At 36.6% G+C, this 17,634-nt stretch overlaps 1 protein-coding gene across 1 annotated transcript in view; it reads right to left on the reverse strand.

Moving 5' to 3' along the window:
• Positions 1-17,634, reverse strand: part of dnr1 (E3 ubiquitin-protein ligase defense repressor 1) — a 158,722-nt gene extending 141,088 nt beyond the window's left edge. The window contains exon 1 of the mRNA XM_018537653.1: positions 17,535-17,634. Coding sequence (XP_018393155.1) covers positions 17,535-17,621 — 87 coding nt within the window. The 5' untranslated portion in view covers positions 17,622-17,634. The remainder of the gene's footprint in view (positions 1-17,534) is intronic.

Consider the following 17,634-nt stretch of genomic DNA (forward strand, 5'->3'; position numbering starts at 1 on the left):
CCCGTAATACCATGCAACGAGATTCCGAGATTTACGCAAGTCAAATTCGACCTGATGAACGAAAATGCACGAAAAAAAATCTATTTGCAAAACTTTAACTAATTATACGAGCTCGACGTGATTGCCAACTGGCTGATCTAATTGCTGACAATGTGTCATTGAAACTCGATTATCATCGTTCTGCATGATTTAATTAATAATAAATTACATTATTAATCACAGCCGCTAGTGTTGACGTAATTACTATTTCAATCACAAAATATTCAGCCGCACACGCAAACAACTTTGTAAGAATGAAAATACGTTTCTTCAGTTTACAGTTCCGTTCCAAAGTGCGAAGAGACTTCGCAGTTTTTCACTCCGCGTCCTGTACTTTGTCCTCATAATTCTGCACCCCGTTTGCAAATGCAAGATGGAATGTGCAAACTGAAAAGGAAGAGTAAACGGAACTCTTCAACGAATCTCGACGAAACTTTTCTCCTACTATAATTCCAACTTTACAAAACGTCAAGCTATCCATCGTGCGACGAGACTTTCTGGATTTTCTCGCGACCGCGTTCTGCGGCGTCAAATCGGTGTCAGTATTTGGACGGCTATTCAAAATTTGTTAAATACCTGTATAACACAACAGAATTTACCTTCATCAAAAATTGACGAAGCTTCTACCTCGCTCAGAAAATACAAAATAAACGATTGAGAGATTAGAAAGTAATACTCCAACGAGTTTTGCAATTTATTCGAACATCGATATACTTTTGCCTTTCGTCTTTGGTTTCTTTCTATAAATAAAATAGAAATATCGTGCTCAGCGACCAAAAGATTTTAGTTACGCCACTGTCGAAACTTTCTCGAGCAATTTCGAGCGTAATGGTGCACTTATCGATGAGTCAACGGTTAGCTCACGATTAATCCCCACCATGGCTTTTTCTTAATTACGGTGAAACTCGAAGTAAACGGGTGAGCGTTGTTTGCAAATATCATTCTAACATAAACACGGCTTTTCTTTCGCGCATTTTCCTTAATTGGCGATTAGAAAGTCGACGTGAGATGTTTCCATTTCATCCACCTCCGATCTCTCATTTTGACGAGCAATGTTCGTAAATTCTCGCGCATGACGTCGCGCGCGTAGTAATGACAGACCATTTCGCTGTCCTAATGGCATTCAATCGCATTCAGCGAAGAACTTTATTACATACTACCACGCCTAACGACATAATCATACGTCGTATAATGACTTGTCGTGATTGACGATGGAAACGGGACAGAGGAAATGAAAGAACTTGATCGAGCAGCGATGCAAAATAATATGTTGTGGTATTAAACTGTCTATCGTTGTGCCAATTTGTAATACTGTGATTCGTAATATATACATAAAAATTTAATCGGCGATATCGGCGATTAGCGGGTTGCAGTCATCAATTAGATTGAGTTTAGGCTTGATTACGTATGTCACTAATTAATCTGTCAATTGCGGGGGAAGTTTCGCATCAGTAACTTCCGTAACTACGTTCAAAATCGAGAGGACGGTTAACGATGTTAACCGCTACGCTGCAACGCGGCGACTGTAACGTCAGTCTGGTGTTAAGCTACATGTAGGTATATAAACGATATAGTTTCATAAAATATTATTATATTAGTCGATTTTTAATCCACTTTTGCAACTATACGCTCGTTTATTGTAACACATTTTTACACGTTCATCTTCACATCGATCTATTTCCTCGAGTCGTGATAAAAAAAAAACGCGTTTGCGCGATAACGCAAACTATTATACTCGTTGTTAACATCGCATAGCATCACGAGGCGCGATAACCGATTTAGTGGTTTCAATCAACCACCAACAAAAAAAACCAGCTTTCAACGACCGAGCATTGCCGCCGGCAACGAGATGGAAACGACGCGACGGAAAAGAAGCCACAACGCGAAGCGAAACGATTACGCGGTTGTACAAGAGATAGTTAAAAAAAAAAAAAACAATCGTCACAGGTCAACCGGCGAGATCTAGTTTCGCGCGATAATACCGATCCGTCTATCTCGCGACAATTCGTGCGTGATGAGACAACAGGGGTCGGCGATCGGGACAGAGAAGCGGATGAGAGAGAGAAAGGGATGGCAGGCTGATGGCTTTTCCATGGGCGTGCTAGCGCGAAGTGGCCGGACGGAGCACGAAATGAACTTTGGAAAACGGTCGCCCCGGTTGATGCGCACAGCGAGAAAAGGAGAAATACGGAAGTCCGGCAATTTCCCGATGTAATAACAGGCTCTTGTTCGCGCGCAAAACGCTCGGGACTGGAGAACCCCGAGATATTGCTTTATTCAGCGCGGTGAACAGCAGTGAGTTGCAAAGAAGCTTTGTTACTCGCTCGATTCTTTACCCGTTCGCCACTTACGAAAGGGAGCACGAAGGGATGTATCGTGCTTAACCCTGGTATAACGGGCGAACAGAAACAAGGTGGAAACTATAGCGGCGACGATATCTAATATACAGAGCACAAAAGACATACTGAACATATCTGTTTTCTGCGGGTTATTGGAAACGACATACTTTGCGCGAGATATCAATTCTTTTGGAAGAACTACCTCTTAGATCCGCGTCACGAGTACCGTGTGTGTAGAATCAATAAAATAAAATGCCTCTGAAGCAAATAGCTCGAGGTACAGAAAAAATGACTACGTCATATTGTATATTATGCGCGTGATATGCAATACGAACGTAAAAGAATATTATTCCGTGTACGTTAAATCGATTGCACAAGACGTGTGTCTCATTTTGACGATTTTGACATTTCGCTAATAAAAAAAAAAGCGCAAACATCCTGAAATTGCATCATTCGCATAAAGCTGCGTCCAGACTGTCGAGCCGAAACGTGAGTCAAAGCGAAGCCATTGACGTACAACATATAACATTTCTTCAAATATGAAAAAAGTAGAATATTAATTATTATTATATTTAAATTGTTACATTAAAAACATATAATATTACTTAAATGTATAAGTCTCATAAAACATTTTATTTAAAATTACATTGTAACATAAAAAGCAATACGTAATAGAATTTATGTCTTTTATTTATTTACTGTTATGTTTTCAAAGGAAGGAAAAACAGGATTCTTATTTGACTGAGAATATCTTTAATATTAAAGAATACAAGGAATTATTTATGAATGTGATTCAGGAGATAGCCAAAAGTAGACATTCAATCCATCAATAGTTATTTAGTTGCTAAGCAACCCTTGTGGCTCCGTTCATGCCATAGACGTCGATAACATTTACATATAGGAGAGTTTTTAAAGTTAAAACAATATTTTACATTTGCAAGAATTTCTTAAATAAAAAAACATTTTTGAAATATTAAAATCGCGATGCATTTCATAAATATTAAAAATATTAACATTTTGTTATAAATATTTTTGAAAAAGAAAACTCTGAAAGGAAAACATGACCCACGTGGTTCGCTAGTGTCGCAAAAATAAAAAAAAACAGCGTCCTTTAAAAAAAATAAACGCCGCTAGTATTTATCGCGAAGCGAAGTCATCACGGAAAGCAATAAAGCGGCGCGGAAATGAAGATATCGAGTATAATAAAAGCCTCGAGCAGGAAGAATGGGAAGCTCGTTATTTAATAAGGTCGGTGAAAATGAGAATCTGATTGTCCACCCGAGGGGGCGCGTAATTGCAGTCGATAAAAGATGCAACGAAATGCGGCGCTTCATAGAAACTCACTTGGTATCTAATGGTATCAAGAGACGTCTTTTTGTTTCTATGCGCGCAAGTATCACCAACAATGTATCACGATGCGCTCTCTATTCAGCTTCCTCGTTTGCATATAGCGCACACGAATGTCGCATACTTCGTCGCAACGCGGGCAGTCACATATTGATATCTCGAAACTGGGCCAACGGGTTACTTAAAGTTAGGGCTTTTAAAACTGGAAAACTTCTGATGTGCTAAGTTAGATTAAACTAAATTAAATTAAAGAACTATTTCCGTGAAACACGAAATATCTGCCTGCAATGAGATATGTATTTATATCTTTTCATTTTCATGCAAATTCCATTTTGTATAAAATTTTTATACCTTTTTTTAATCTTCCTAACATCGTGAAAGTTATTTGCGTTTTTAATATTACGACAATATTATCCAAACCATTACACTCGCGATTCATGCATAGAAAAGTCATACCGTTATTCATCCCTAATTCAGTACACAACCTTACCACCAACATGTCTATTCGAGGCGGATTGTGAGAAAATGAGAAACTATCAGGTTGTATCCCATTGTAGAAACTTGTAAATGGGAAGAATAGTGTCTGTTTTCAAATTTCGAATTTCAAACCGAATATCGGAGAAAAGACTCGAGATGGATTCTCAGCTACACGATATTTTTTTCGAGCGGAAACCTCCTCCGGGAAGGTGAATAAAATGAGGAGGAAGGGCTGCTTCGCGGAGATGACGGCGGAAACAAATCTCGTGGGACCACAACGGCCATAAAACAATCGATGAGGTAGTTCCTGAGCGCGGATACGTCCGCTAAAAGTTTTAAAACCCACGGAGGAGGCGTTTAAAGGGCATCGCGCCCTTAGTGATGAACAGCCCTAGTGTCAGATCGAATGCTTCCAACGACAACGACGACAAACGTGATCCTCCGTTTTTCCGTTTCTCCCGTTTTCCACGGAGTCGATTACCTTTGAGACTCAGTCGCGCGTAAACACGTCCTCGTCAAGTAGACGGCGTCTTAATTTCTTTACGACTGCAAAATTGCCGCCACGGTCCAATTATACGGATGGTGGACTTTAACGATGTTATAGCAGCTGAGAATTGCTCTATGAATGCGTGATGAATAGACGGGGACGTGGGAGACGTGAGAGACGTAAAGCGAACGAAGCAAATTGCTATCCGATCGTTGAAGAAGAAAACATCGCACAATATCGTTTGCCATATACATTTTCAAGCGATCTCTTGTTTATAATCTTAAAACAGTAATTTTATTTTAGTAATCTTATTTCTGAGTCATTAAATTTTTATGTGGATCATATATGTATACAATCATAGATTTATAAAGTCCGATCCAAAGTCACAAAAATATAAAAATAAAGAGAGAGAGAGAGAGAGAGAGAGAGAGAGAGAGAGAGGATGAGGAAATATAGACTAAAAAAATATTATTCTACCCAATCTCATGAGAATTTCGTGCAAATACATCCTCATCCTCATTTAGAATTCAGTTGGCGAATTTCTAGCCACAGTTACATTGGTATACGTATGCAAGGACGAGCACGCAGTTAACCCACGTAACGTAATTGCGTACGCGCAGAGTCGTGGAGGACGAGGTTAAAGAAAAATCGTCGCAAAGTTACGTAGGACTTACCCAAGAGTCGGAGCGCAAAGTTCTTAATTAATCCTATTAATTAGATACACCGTTGTTGCAACATCTGACGACGCTTGAGACTCGACGAAAACTCGCGCGTTGCATGAACTTATCGTGTACGCTGTACAGGTTATGAAGGATCGTTAGGAATAAAGCTAAATTTACACGTCACCCTTTTCACGATCGTCTTATAGTAAATTGTGAAAATGAAGAGAAAACGGAAAAATTGTATACGCATTATTTTGGCGAAATAATTAATTACCTTTCTCGAATGACAAGAAAATCTTACTGCAAAAAAGATTGAATTTACTAAAAGTGTATCCAAAAATTTAGCTATAGCAAAATAATTATGTAGAAATCTCAAGTATAATGAGCGAATATAACATGAATAATAATACGCGCGTAATAAGATTTCTATTCTAATAAAAAATTAATAAGTATTAAATTAAATAATATAATGTTAAAAACAGTCAAATGTAAAACTATGTAATTAAATTAAAGACGCTATAAGTAAATAAGACATTCCAAATATTCGTTTAATTTCAATATGAATTTTATTACCTAAGTATTATACTAGCATCGAAACTCTAACCACTCACGTATCTTGAAACCACGTATCGTCGTGTCAATATATTCTGAACATCACCTACTTTACAACTATTCATTCGCACCCGAGCTCGCATCGAACATGTAATTTAAGAAACATGGATACTTCGTAAAGAAAATAGGTTAAATATATTTATTTCCAAAGAAATTTGCGTATCATTTACCGCTCGTCTACTATTAATATACAATTGTTATGTTTTATTTATTCATTTTGGGAGACATTTCTTGTCATGTGTTGAACAGAAAGCTTCGAAAGCGAGACGTGTAATAACGTGGCGTATCTCAAAAATCAATTTTGCATTTAAATTACGAGATACAATTTATTGGATCTGTTAGAGAGATTGATGTTGCTTGTGTGTGTAGGAAGTTGTAAATCGTGTAAATATGCTTCAAGAATGTATAACACGCAAGTCTGCTTCGGTGTTTCAAGAGGTATAAAGTATCAAGAGAACGACTTCGCAAAAACTCGAGAAATATGCGTAAGTAACGCTAACGGTTTATATGCTAGTAAAGCGATTAAAAACTGCACGCGCGCTAACGGAAATTGCGCTCTACCCCTAAGGAATTGCTAGCCGCTTACATTGGATTACGTATCGAGCAAATTTCCTAGAAGGCAACGTAGTTCTTTTAATATTCACTTGGATCGCAAAGGGTTCCAAAACCCAGAAAAAATATATAACGTCTATTCTATTCAAGAAGTAATTACAGAATACTTTAAATGACCTATTAAGTCAAATAGTTCGACAACTTCATTATCTCTCGCAGTTTAATTAAGAAAATTATGTGCTGTCGAATTTGACAATTAATTTGTGAAATATAATTTGTCTATCGATGGTCTTCCTTTTTAGCCTTCAAACATTTTCTTTACACATTTTACAAGATTTACATTTCCTGATTTTGATCTTTAACGTTTTTTAATGATAAATTTGAAAGTTTTAACTTGAATAAAATAATTTTCGGAAAACCAATAAAATTTTCATTTTATTTATCCAAGAATTAAAAAAAGAAACTGTTTCTAAGAATATCCTAAAGTATATGCAACAAGCGGATACATCGAAAATTTCATGTAAGCATGTATGTTTTAAAAATCATTTGTGGCGAGAAGGTTTCTTCCACTCACTTTCAGGTAATCTTTCACGTAATCTAAAATTTATTCGACCTTGATATTCAAACAGAGCCACATCATTGATGAAATAAAGGTGAGAGGTCCAAAGGCAGTTTCTTTGCTCCCAATCCAGTCATTCCACGAGTAGGAAGTCGCGTCGTGAAGAATACAGTAAGCTTGCCTCATTCGCCGGCAGAAGGATTTCCGCGGAACGCAATTAAGTGGCGTAATGAGATTCCTATGACACTGACGACGACGGCGGCGGCTTTTCAACGTGTGCACAAAAACAGCGGAGCACGACTGCGGCGATGATTCCACGTAAAATTCGGAAATGGCTCAAGTTAAATGAGCATTCCCGCCAGACGCAGAAAGAAGATCGGATGCCTAATTAAACTTCCGACCTCCTTTGGGCTTTCGGTAGCGAGACATGGCGCGTCTTCGTTAACGCTTTGATGGTGAGATGAAGGAGAGCACGCGATTCGAATCAGCGAGCAAAATGTGGGCAGAGATTTATAGTGCCTCATGCTAGCATATCCGGAAACTGAAATTAACTTGCTGTTCAGACAGGTGTTGCAAAAATGATTTCCGTTTTAAATGCATAGCAATGATACGCGAAATAATATTCCTCGTATACATCGTCGATTTGTAATTCTCTGTATATCGTATACGGGGAGAAAGAGTAGCGAATCTGTCCCACGGGACAAATATTCTCCGGCAATCTAGCTTCAGCTAGCTCCATAGTTGCCGCCGTCCTGTCAGCATAAAGACTGGTACAATTAAAATTTACGCGATTTAATCCAAGTGTCGTCCTGCACGTTGTCTCTTTCTCTCTCTCTCTCTCTCTCTTTCTCTCTCTCTCTCTCTCTTTCGTATGCACGTACCTGCACATGTGTTCGTAACAATCTCGCGGTTGCATGCACCGCGCGCTTCGCACCGATGGCAGGTATAGCCCCGTATACGAAACGGAAACGGAGCACTTAGGGCAAATATTAATGCGACCATTTGCATTTTAAACGAACTCAGCTCGACGTCGCGCTACCACGGAGATTTTCAACCGCGCCAAGAAACCGTTGGAAGGAGGAAAGAACATACACGACGAGAGAAAGAAAAAGAAGAACTTCATCCACCCTATTCTCCGCGTATTTGCATATCCACGTTATTTCACAAGATTAACTTTTATCTTTTGCCGGCACGAGTCTGCTGGACGGCCGCGACAGGAGAGAGAAAATCGGCTGCGATCCTACTCGGAAGTTGTTGATCGTAAGACTTTTACTTTACGCCAGACGCGCCGTAGAAACTGATTGCAAAAGTGCGATAAAGTTATCGCGGGACGCGAGTCTCTGTGCCACGAGAAAAAGGTAAATCGCGGACTTCGCGGCGATCTTCCGACAACGAAGAGTTAATTGAATTTCAAATCCTCCTTTGAGGAAAAAATTATATTGCACGCCCTGTGTATACTTTTAACAGAAAGTATAACAAAAGGGATACTTAGAAAGTGAAACGACAAATGTTCCATTCTGCGATGTGAAGATACAACAATGGTATCGAATATGACACGTATGAGATACGTTTGATATTTCTGTGTTTTTTTTCAACATCAAACTTGGCCGCGAATTAAGATTCTCGTCAAAATATGAAATTAGTGAGAAAATGAAGTTTTCTTCCATTTTATGTATCTAAAGTTTAATTCGGCAAAACTCCTCAATTTTCAGAACTAATTGACTCCGTAAATATATCTACGATTTAAGCTCCAACGAAAGGGAAACACCAAATTAAAATGTAAATTACATTACAATACAACGCTCTGTATATTCAAATGTGCGAGGTATTAGTTCTCCTATTAGACTCCGATAATTCCGTGGACGATCGCTTAGGAGTAAAAATAATACGTAAAACGATCAGTTATTCTCAGGTTATTTCAAGATAAATGTAAAGGAAAATATTACGCTAAGTAGTAACTTAACACGTTTCACTATTTACACATGTTCATGATACTATCGATCCGAGTTTACACCGTTCGGAAAGATCCATAAAGTGCGGAAGAATCGTATCAGAAATAAAGACGGTATTATACTCTCAAGTCAATATGTGTGTGGCAGTGCTCTCGCAAATACGCGAACATTATAAAAAGTTTAAGATTGTGACTCAGGTGAAAGAAAATATAGACGATTGTAAAGTTAGTAAGATTCGACGGAGCACGTTCACCGCATTTATCTCATTTATTGGCACCGCGCATTCGGCGGTAAACGTAATCGTATAATTTCGAGTTCCATTCGTTCGTTTCGCCAAGTTTTATTCCGCTGGCATCCTTCGCGGACTCCACGAAATTCGTCAAGAGTTTTACTACGATCTAACGATATTTCTTTAATCACTCCATTTTTACGAGTGGCAATGTCAAACTCTCTTGTACAATGATATCAATTTAATTGCACGATCAAATGCATTTCCGAAACAGCTGCTGCCCCATCGATTTATCGCATGATAAAAAGCAACGGAAAAAATACAACGAACGGCAGATGCTTCCTACTCGCGATGGAAATCAGAATCGGCCAATCGTACGAATCGAATGGCGTCATAAAATTTCATGTGCCATGGTGAGATGATTCTCTTACGCATACGAAGGAGTCTTCGATCGAATATCGTACACTTTCCGCGGCTTGCCAAAGTGACTTTGAATGAAGCTCAGAAAAGTACTTAAATTCTTCGCTGTGTGTTTAATTAAGAATTCTAAGTCTCTTCCAAAAGGAAAATTATAACAGATTAAGAATTTGTACATAAATTCCTTCGGTTTGTTTCTCTGTGTGAAAGAAAGCGTAGTAGATTTAAGATACGTTATATGATATTATGGCATCCAGGTTTAATATCTCTCTTGAGGAGAACTTAGGTTATTTTTCTGAAAGACAGGGAAAACACTTGGGAGAGTCCATAAGAGACGAGTGAAATTCGGATCCGACTCACTCAAGCTGTTGTCTGTTAGACCACTGAGAGAGAGAGAGAGAGAGAGAGAGAGAGAGAGAGAGAGTCCTTTAAGTCAAGGAGCTTTATAGGAAACTAACATTGATAATAAACAGTGCTGAGTTGCCTCCAAGCGTTCTGTCTAAGATCGTAAAAATAAAGATCGTATTTACAGTTCGAGATATTTATTATCTGAGAATATACAAAAGATCATGTTTTATTTATTACCCATATAAACATTTATTTTTAGGAGCACAAATACTTTTTTCTAAGTATTTACTGTAAAATGTGAAACGAGTTTGATGACACTATTACTATGATTGTAAACTTATTTTTACGTATAACATGAAAGATTGTACAAAATAAATATGAGATAAAAAAATTATGATAAGTTCATAAAATGATAAGTTCTTTTACATAAAAATTGTTTTATATACGCAAGTTTAAAGAATATTTAGTTAAAACAATTAAAAAATCGTCATCATGAATACAAATAAAATTCTGAATAAACGATAATTTATTTATAGAGATCATTCTGCCAAGTAAGAGTGAAAAAAACATGAAATTGTTCAATGATTTATCAAACAAGGTTAAGTGCGAAATCATATAAATAGTATCTTCAGTTTTTCAAAGATATTTTAAAGAATTCTACATTTCTAGGCAGGGGATCTAATGTTACAAAGTAACATCCTTTTCTCAATCTTTACGAATAACAAGAAAATAAGAACCAAAAGCGGCCTTTAATGTTCTAGCTACGAATGCCTGGATTTCAAATATGAATGGAAACGTGCACGTGTATCTTTACCGCCAGATATTCAAATCGCATGATATTGAATGCAGATTCGGTAGAAGATAATATTATTATAATTCGATAAGGAACATCTGCGCACAATAGCTGATAAAATCAACTGTACAAATTAGTGTTTTCTTCCTTGTTATTTGTTTTATTATAAGATAAAGACATAAGCTAATAAAACACACGTATACACTGTAGAAAAATTAACTAATAATTTTAATTTAAAGACATATAAGTGGACTTTCTGAGACATTTTTGTGTTAATTTTAACATTTTTGCATGTCTCAGAAAGAAAGTCCACTATATGTTTTTAAGATAAAATTAATGTTTTATCTTTTACAGTGTATAATCTATTCAAAACGTGTCTAACTTATTTAATTTAAAGTAATTTTAATATTATTTTTAATGTATATCAATAATTTTAATATTAACATGTAAATTTATGTAATTTATCCGATGAAACGTATATTGCACACACATACAGATCATGTAGCTGATTAAAACAATTCTTCATCAAATCGAACACAAATGATTTATCATTGTAAAACGATATTAATTTTCAATCGATACATTCTATAACTATATCAATGCAACAAAAATTAAATTATTGAATCGGTAACAATCGATATAGTTAAATAATCGTCAATTGAACTTTTTATCAATTTTCATTGTACCGTTATTCTATCTGTAACTGAACTTACATTTTGTCTGATTGAAAAAGGAATTAGCCCAAATTAATCGAAGTGTCTACTATCAAATGTGATCCGATAAAAGTGGGACTCTTCATGCCCACTGCCAGTTAGGGCTGTGACAAATCGAATGTAAGGGAATGCGGGAAAGACATCGCTTTATCACACATACATAGAGAGAGAAAGAGATAGTACGCGATCTTGTGTCATGGGACGAGACTGGCACGAGAGTTTAGACGTTCTCCTGCTCCTTTTACCGTTCATCTCATATGACGCGAACAGAGCGGGAAATAGGCTCCTAGTAAACGCAAATTAGATCTCGAAAACGTCTGCCGTACATGCGCGTCGATCGGATTGACTCCGCGGGGCACAAAGACGACAGTAAATTGAATTCCCGGATTGAATTCCGGCCAATTTCGACCTAATTTCCATAGCGGCGCGACACGCCGCGCCGCCGCCTATAAGCTGATGGCAAAATTTCAAGCGTCGTCTCACGATCCCGAAGGTTTCTTTTCGAGTAGATACATGCTTCACATGCCCTGCGCGACACGAGTATTTGCAATGAAAGCGATATAACGAAAGCAGAGTATTGTCGAGTGGTCGATATTACGATAAAGAAGCTCCACTCAGCAAGCTTCGTATAAAAGCATTCAGTTATATAATATAGGAATATATATAAATATACTGGGTGTCCAAAAAATCCATTCAGCATTTATATGATAGATAGTATATACCATACTGAGTAAAAAAGCATTTTGTTCATTGTCAGTGTGATGTGTACTCTCTGTCATATAAATACAGAATGGTTTTTTTTTAAAACATCTTGTAGATCAGAGAAATGCAACTAAATTTTTTGATATGCCAAATATAAAATTTGAAGTTATAACGCGAGTCACATCAGTAAAATTTAGAATTCATATTTTTTTGTCTCTTCTTCGAATTATCTATAGGAATCACCACGTGGAGGTGTTTTGCATAAACGAAGAATGATTTTAAGGAAGTTATTTCTTCTGTAAATTTTCCCGTAAAATCAATTAGCGTAATCAATCTTTCTCAGTAATTAATATTTGATAATTTATTTATAAAAATTAGTTGCAAAATTAATTTTTGTAAATTGCTTTTTACATCAAAAATATTTTGTCCACACATGCTCCGATTCTATTTATTATTTATCCAATTACTATTCCTTTGCTAACCTAATCTAACCATAAATAAGTCTTGATTGCACAACGAATGATCTAACATTCATTATGTACAACAAAAAATAAACAAACCCGGACTTTTCTTTTATTGTATTTTGCGAGTAACGTAATATGATCGGAGCCACGATTTGCTGATCGCGCAGAAAACGCAAATCTACAAGAATCTCGCAGGTGGGGAGCCTAATAATGCGATGGTCAGTGAAACTGCGACCCAGTTAGACCGCATGACCCACTTGGATGCATCGTAATCACCGTTGATGCACGATATGAACTGTATTTAGAGGTAAACACATCACGTGGCCGGAAGTCTCCTATTGCGTTCTTGTTTGCCTAGGATACACCGGTTGAATTAGTTTCGAGTAGCCTTCAACAAAGATTGCAAACGTCGGAGTTTTGGCGTGCAACGCAATGTTGTTTGATTGGCACACGTAGTTAAAGTTCCATGCCATTCGTGTAATATGTAATTACTCGTATCATCCGGATAAACGGGCTCTTTTCACGTTTGTTAAAATCATATATTATAGGTATGTCGGTTCCCCGATGGCGAACCGCGGATTAACAATTCGGGCAGTGCTTCGAATTATCCGGTATGCCGAATATGCCGAGTATATACAGTTATCGCAATTAATCGCAATAGTCATAAATCGATAAATTGTATCGCATATTGTGGATGCGTACCTGCAGTCGCGGATCATCAGGAATATCTTTCCGAGCAGAGAAGAACGAGCGAATAACGAACGTGTATAACATCGTTGGAGAAATCTGGAGATTTATTTTCGGTTCATCCCGACCTTCAACGCTATTTTCGACACGCGTGATAACCGGTTCCTCCTTTACATACATATACATACTATATATAATAAACGTGAGAGTAGCGCGGTTGTTTGTTGGGTTGGTCACGATTATACCGTTGAAAAACAGAGCATAGCCACATTCATAACTAATTTAAAATGAGCTAATTTAGAGAATATTATCACAAAAAAGATTATACAATGTTCAAGCATATTTATACGAAACGGTATTGATACTTAATAGCAGATTACGATATGCAAGCACGCAAATGTTAATAAGTCATAATAAATAAAGATAAATTAAAATAAAATCAAACAATTGCTTTTAAGTGTTAAATATTAAAAAATATAATGTATGACTATATCAATACATATAACTTTTAGATTCGTCTTTAGATATTAAAAATACCAGTAAAATAAAATTAATAAAATTTTATTAAAATAAAATAATTTCCCGTTCTCCCTGCTAGTCATCTGTAATCTTCTTTATTGATAACAATTTGTAGACCTTGAAAGATATCGAGTTATTTGTATAATACACCAGCTCTTGTATACATATATGTATATCTCATTTTTAAATAGAACTGCATCGACGAAAAGAAATGAGAATCGATTGTCGGGGAAAAATCCTGGAGATGGTCGCGGGATGACATCGGATCGAAGATAAATTGAATACGATCATTCCGATACCCTCCGTTACCATCTCTCTTTCTCCCTTCTCTGCAATCTCGGCGTAACTTATAATAAGAAGAATGATAATGCAGCGAATCGACCGGAGCATAAGGAGTGTGTAATAGAAACCAAATGAGCCAGGCGATATTCTATGAAAGGAAAAATATTTCTATGAGGGCTCTGTTAGAAGAAATACGATGTCTCCAAACGAAGGACGCCCTAGAGTGCTACTTAATTCCGCTTTTAAAAACGAAAATTTAAAAAACTTCCCTATCTAATTTAAAAAACTCCTTCCTAAATCTAACGCAAAATACGATTATGCTAACTGACAAAAATTTTTGCATTTTCCCTAAATATTCTGTGCTCTCGCATCCTAAATCTTTCACTAGTAATTTACTTCTCGGGTTTGTGACATAATTAAAAATTTGAAAAGAATTTACAACGCACCGAGACTCTTAGATCAATTTTCGCAATATATTGTTAAACAAGATTAAAGTTACCACGAGATTCATCGCAGTGAAATTCATTCATAAATTTCTTGGTGACCTTCAATTTTTGTGAGAACACTTTACAAAAGACCATGCGCTACATTGTAAAAATGATATCAAAATAAACTAACAGTCAAAAGACACCATGTTTGAAATAGATATTCTAGATTGACCATATGTTGAAAATCAGAGGCCAATGAGTTCCTGGACCAAAATCTTTTAGTTGTTTATCTAATGATCCTCTTCAAACTCTACTTTTATTCGAAACATTTTTTTTCTTAAGATATTTTGTGTCTAAATTAAAATGACTAAACATGCCCAAATTGGATACAGAATCCAATAGAAACCCAACATTCAACTATCTTGAATACCTATTCCAAACGTGATTTTTCGTTAGGTTTTCTTGTATCATTTATGGAATACGTTCCCTCATTAGTATAGTGTTGCAAAAATAACATTTTCAAAGAGCCTTTTCGAAACTCCTTTCCAAAATACAAAGAACCACTTAACGACATTGCCGTGACAAGCCGAAATTTCAGATGCGCTGACTGTGTGTCTTCGCGACATCTGTTGCGCACGTGAGAGCTAGGACCTAGGCTAAGGTGCCTTCGTAACTCTCGTTTAATACGAAACATGCATTAACTCACTAAAAGGCCTAGACACGGGACGCCCCTCAATGCAAACTATGTCTCGAGGTCGTCTTTGTAATAAATCAAACACTCACGAAAATGTCAACTAAATTCTGCTATATACCTGCTATAAGAAGTAGATTATAGTTATGTAGGAAAAAAGATCGTATGGAAACAGATAATTAATTGATTCTAACTGAATTAAATAAATTCTAACATACAAAGAATATAGTAGGCACGTGTTATTAACATACGAATCAATACTAGCGCACTGAAAGCACGTTGTGCGAGATAAGGTAACATTTATTTTCTCCGTCGATCGGCAAGATTTAGAGAACTTTTTAAACAAATTTATCGCTTTTATCGTTAATATAAATCTCCGTAAATATAGGTTGAATATATTTGTATATAATCAACCTTTAAACATGAATATTTTTTCCGATAAGAACAATACTATATAGGCAACGTTCAATATATTTCGACAACCTATATTGGATAAGTTGGACGTTATCTAGAATCTTTTGAAATCACTTTGAGTCCAGCCTAACGAAATCGACAGCATCTTCGAAAGACAAAAAGCAGTTAGAAAATTTAATCACGCAAAGCTTTGTAAATTAACGTAAAAACAGTTAAATACGCGATGTTACTTTTGCATTCGTGTGTATGAGGAGACAAAAAAGACATCAGAGTGAGAGAAGTTTCTTGGTATCAAAACCAAGAACGCCCGCAGCACTATATAAACTTTGTCGATATGAAACTTTCCTCTGTAAATCGGCGATCAGCATTGCTCTACGCGCGAATTTGTAGAAATCATTGAAAGGACTTAATGCTCGTCGCGAGCAACGATCTACAAATCTACATATCGATTTATGAAGGAAAAGCTAACGTTGAAAATCGCCATGCGATCTAACTTTTAATCCAATTTTTTATGAGTCTCCGTCGTTGAAACGAGTACTGTCATTTCTGTCTTTGTGAATCGCACTGTACATCGCTCCCGCGATTTTCTGTACGAAATCGCAAGTTTCGCTACGCCTCGAGGCGTTGTTGCGCAACATGAGGACGTACTCTCTGCAAAACGCGTACAATTGTCCCGACCCGACTCGCGTCGCGTCTGAAATACTCCAGGGAGGAGTTTGCATGATGAATCATTCAGGCGTCGACAAGAACGGGGAGCAATTCGACTTCACACACTGTTCTTCTCCAGTGGATTTTGATTAATTGTAATTTGGTGTTACATGGACAATACCATTCTCCTTCCTCCGAAAAAAGAAAACAAGGTCAAACTTGCCAAACAATATGCCAACAAATATAAACGTCCTGTTACATTCTCTGGGATTTTTGATTCCCGAAATACATTACAACAGACGTTATCTTGTAGAAAATAAAAAATTGTATTTAATAAAACATGTCTTGTTATTTTATCATACGTCTCTCATTGTCTTTTATAATTAAATTACACGTATATTATACACGTATTTTAAACCAAATTAAACAATATTATACTTTATTAGGATAAATCATTAATGGAGGACACATCATTCATACTGTATTATTTATTAATGTTCGACCTGACGTTGAAAGAGACAGAACGATTAATTCCAATGAAAAAGCAAATATATGATCAAATATTTCCTCGTAAATATAATTAGACTACTATATCGTATAACCGTGAAACAAATCTGTGAGTCGAATATTTTCTCGCAAATACAATTAGGCTAAACTATTATTTATTATTAGATTATTTGATTTATTGATATGATTTGATCAAATTCAAGATACGTGATAATCAAGTTTAACTGAAAAATCAAATGTGTGAAATCAAATATCTCCTCGTGGACATAATTTCGAGGTAAATTTGGAGTCCATTAACACGAAGCGTATCTGGATTGCTGATATGTAACTTGTATGGCAAGATAAGCGTTTCATATTTGCGTTTTGCGGCGCATTTGATTTGCCTAGCAGGTAAATATTGTACGGCGTAAACACGGAGACGCGCGGACGAGAATGGACGAAAATTACCAACAATTATTTGGTGTTTATTATCAAATTCGACTTGCGTATAGCTAGAAACGGATTGCCAAACGTTTGCTGTTATTTTACATAATAGATGTATGTGTGGTGTATATATGTATTATGTACAGAGTATATATAATAGATATATATATACACAATATGTACGTGTGTGTGTCACGCTAGCAGTTTGTCCATTGTGAAGGAGAACAAAAGCGTACGACTTACCTTCTCGAGACACTCCTGGCCGATGGCCTTCGGGTCGACCTGTACCTCGAGGATAACGGAGTTGGCTTGACTGACGAGGCACCACATCTTCGCGATCGCT

This window comes from Cyphomyrmex costatus, unplaced genomic scaffold (assembly GCF_001594065.2).
Source record: "Cyphomyrmex costatus isolate MS0001 unplaced genomic scaffold, Ccosl1.0 scaffold18, whole genome shotgun sequence".
Taxonomy (NCBI): domain Eukaryota; kingdom Metazoa; phylum Arthropoda; class Insecta; order Hymenoptera; family Formicidae; genus Cyphomyrmex; species Cyphomyrmex costatus.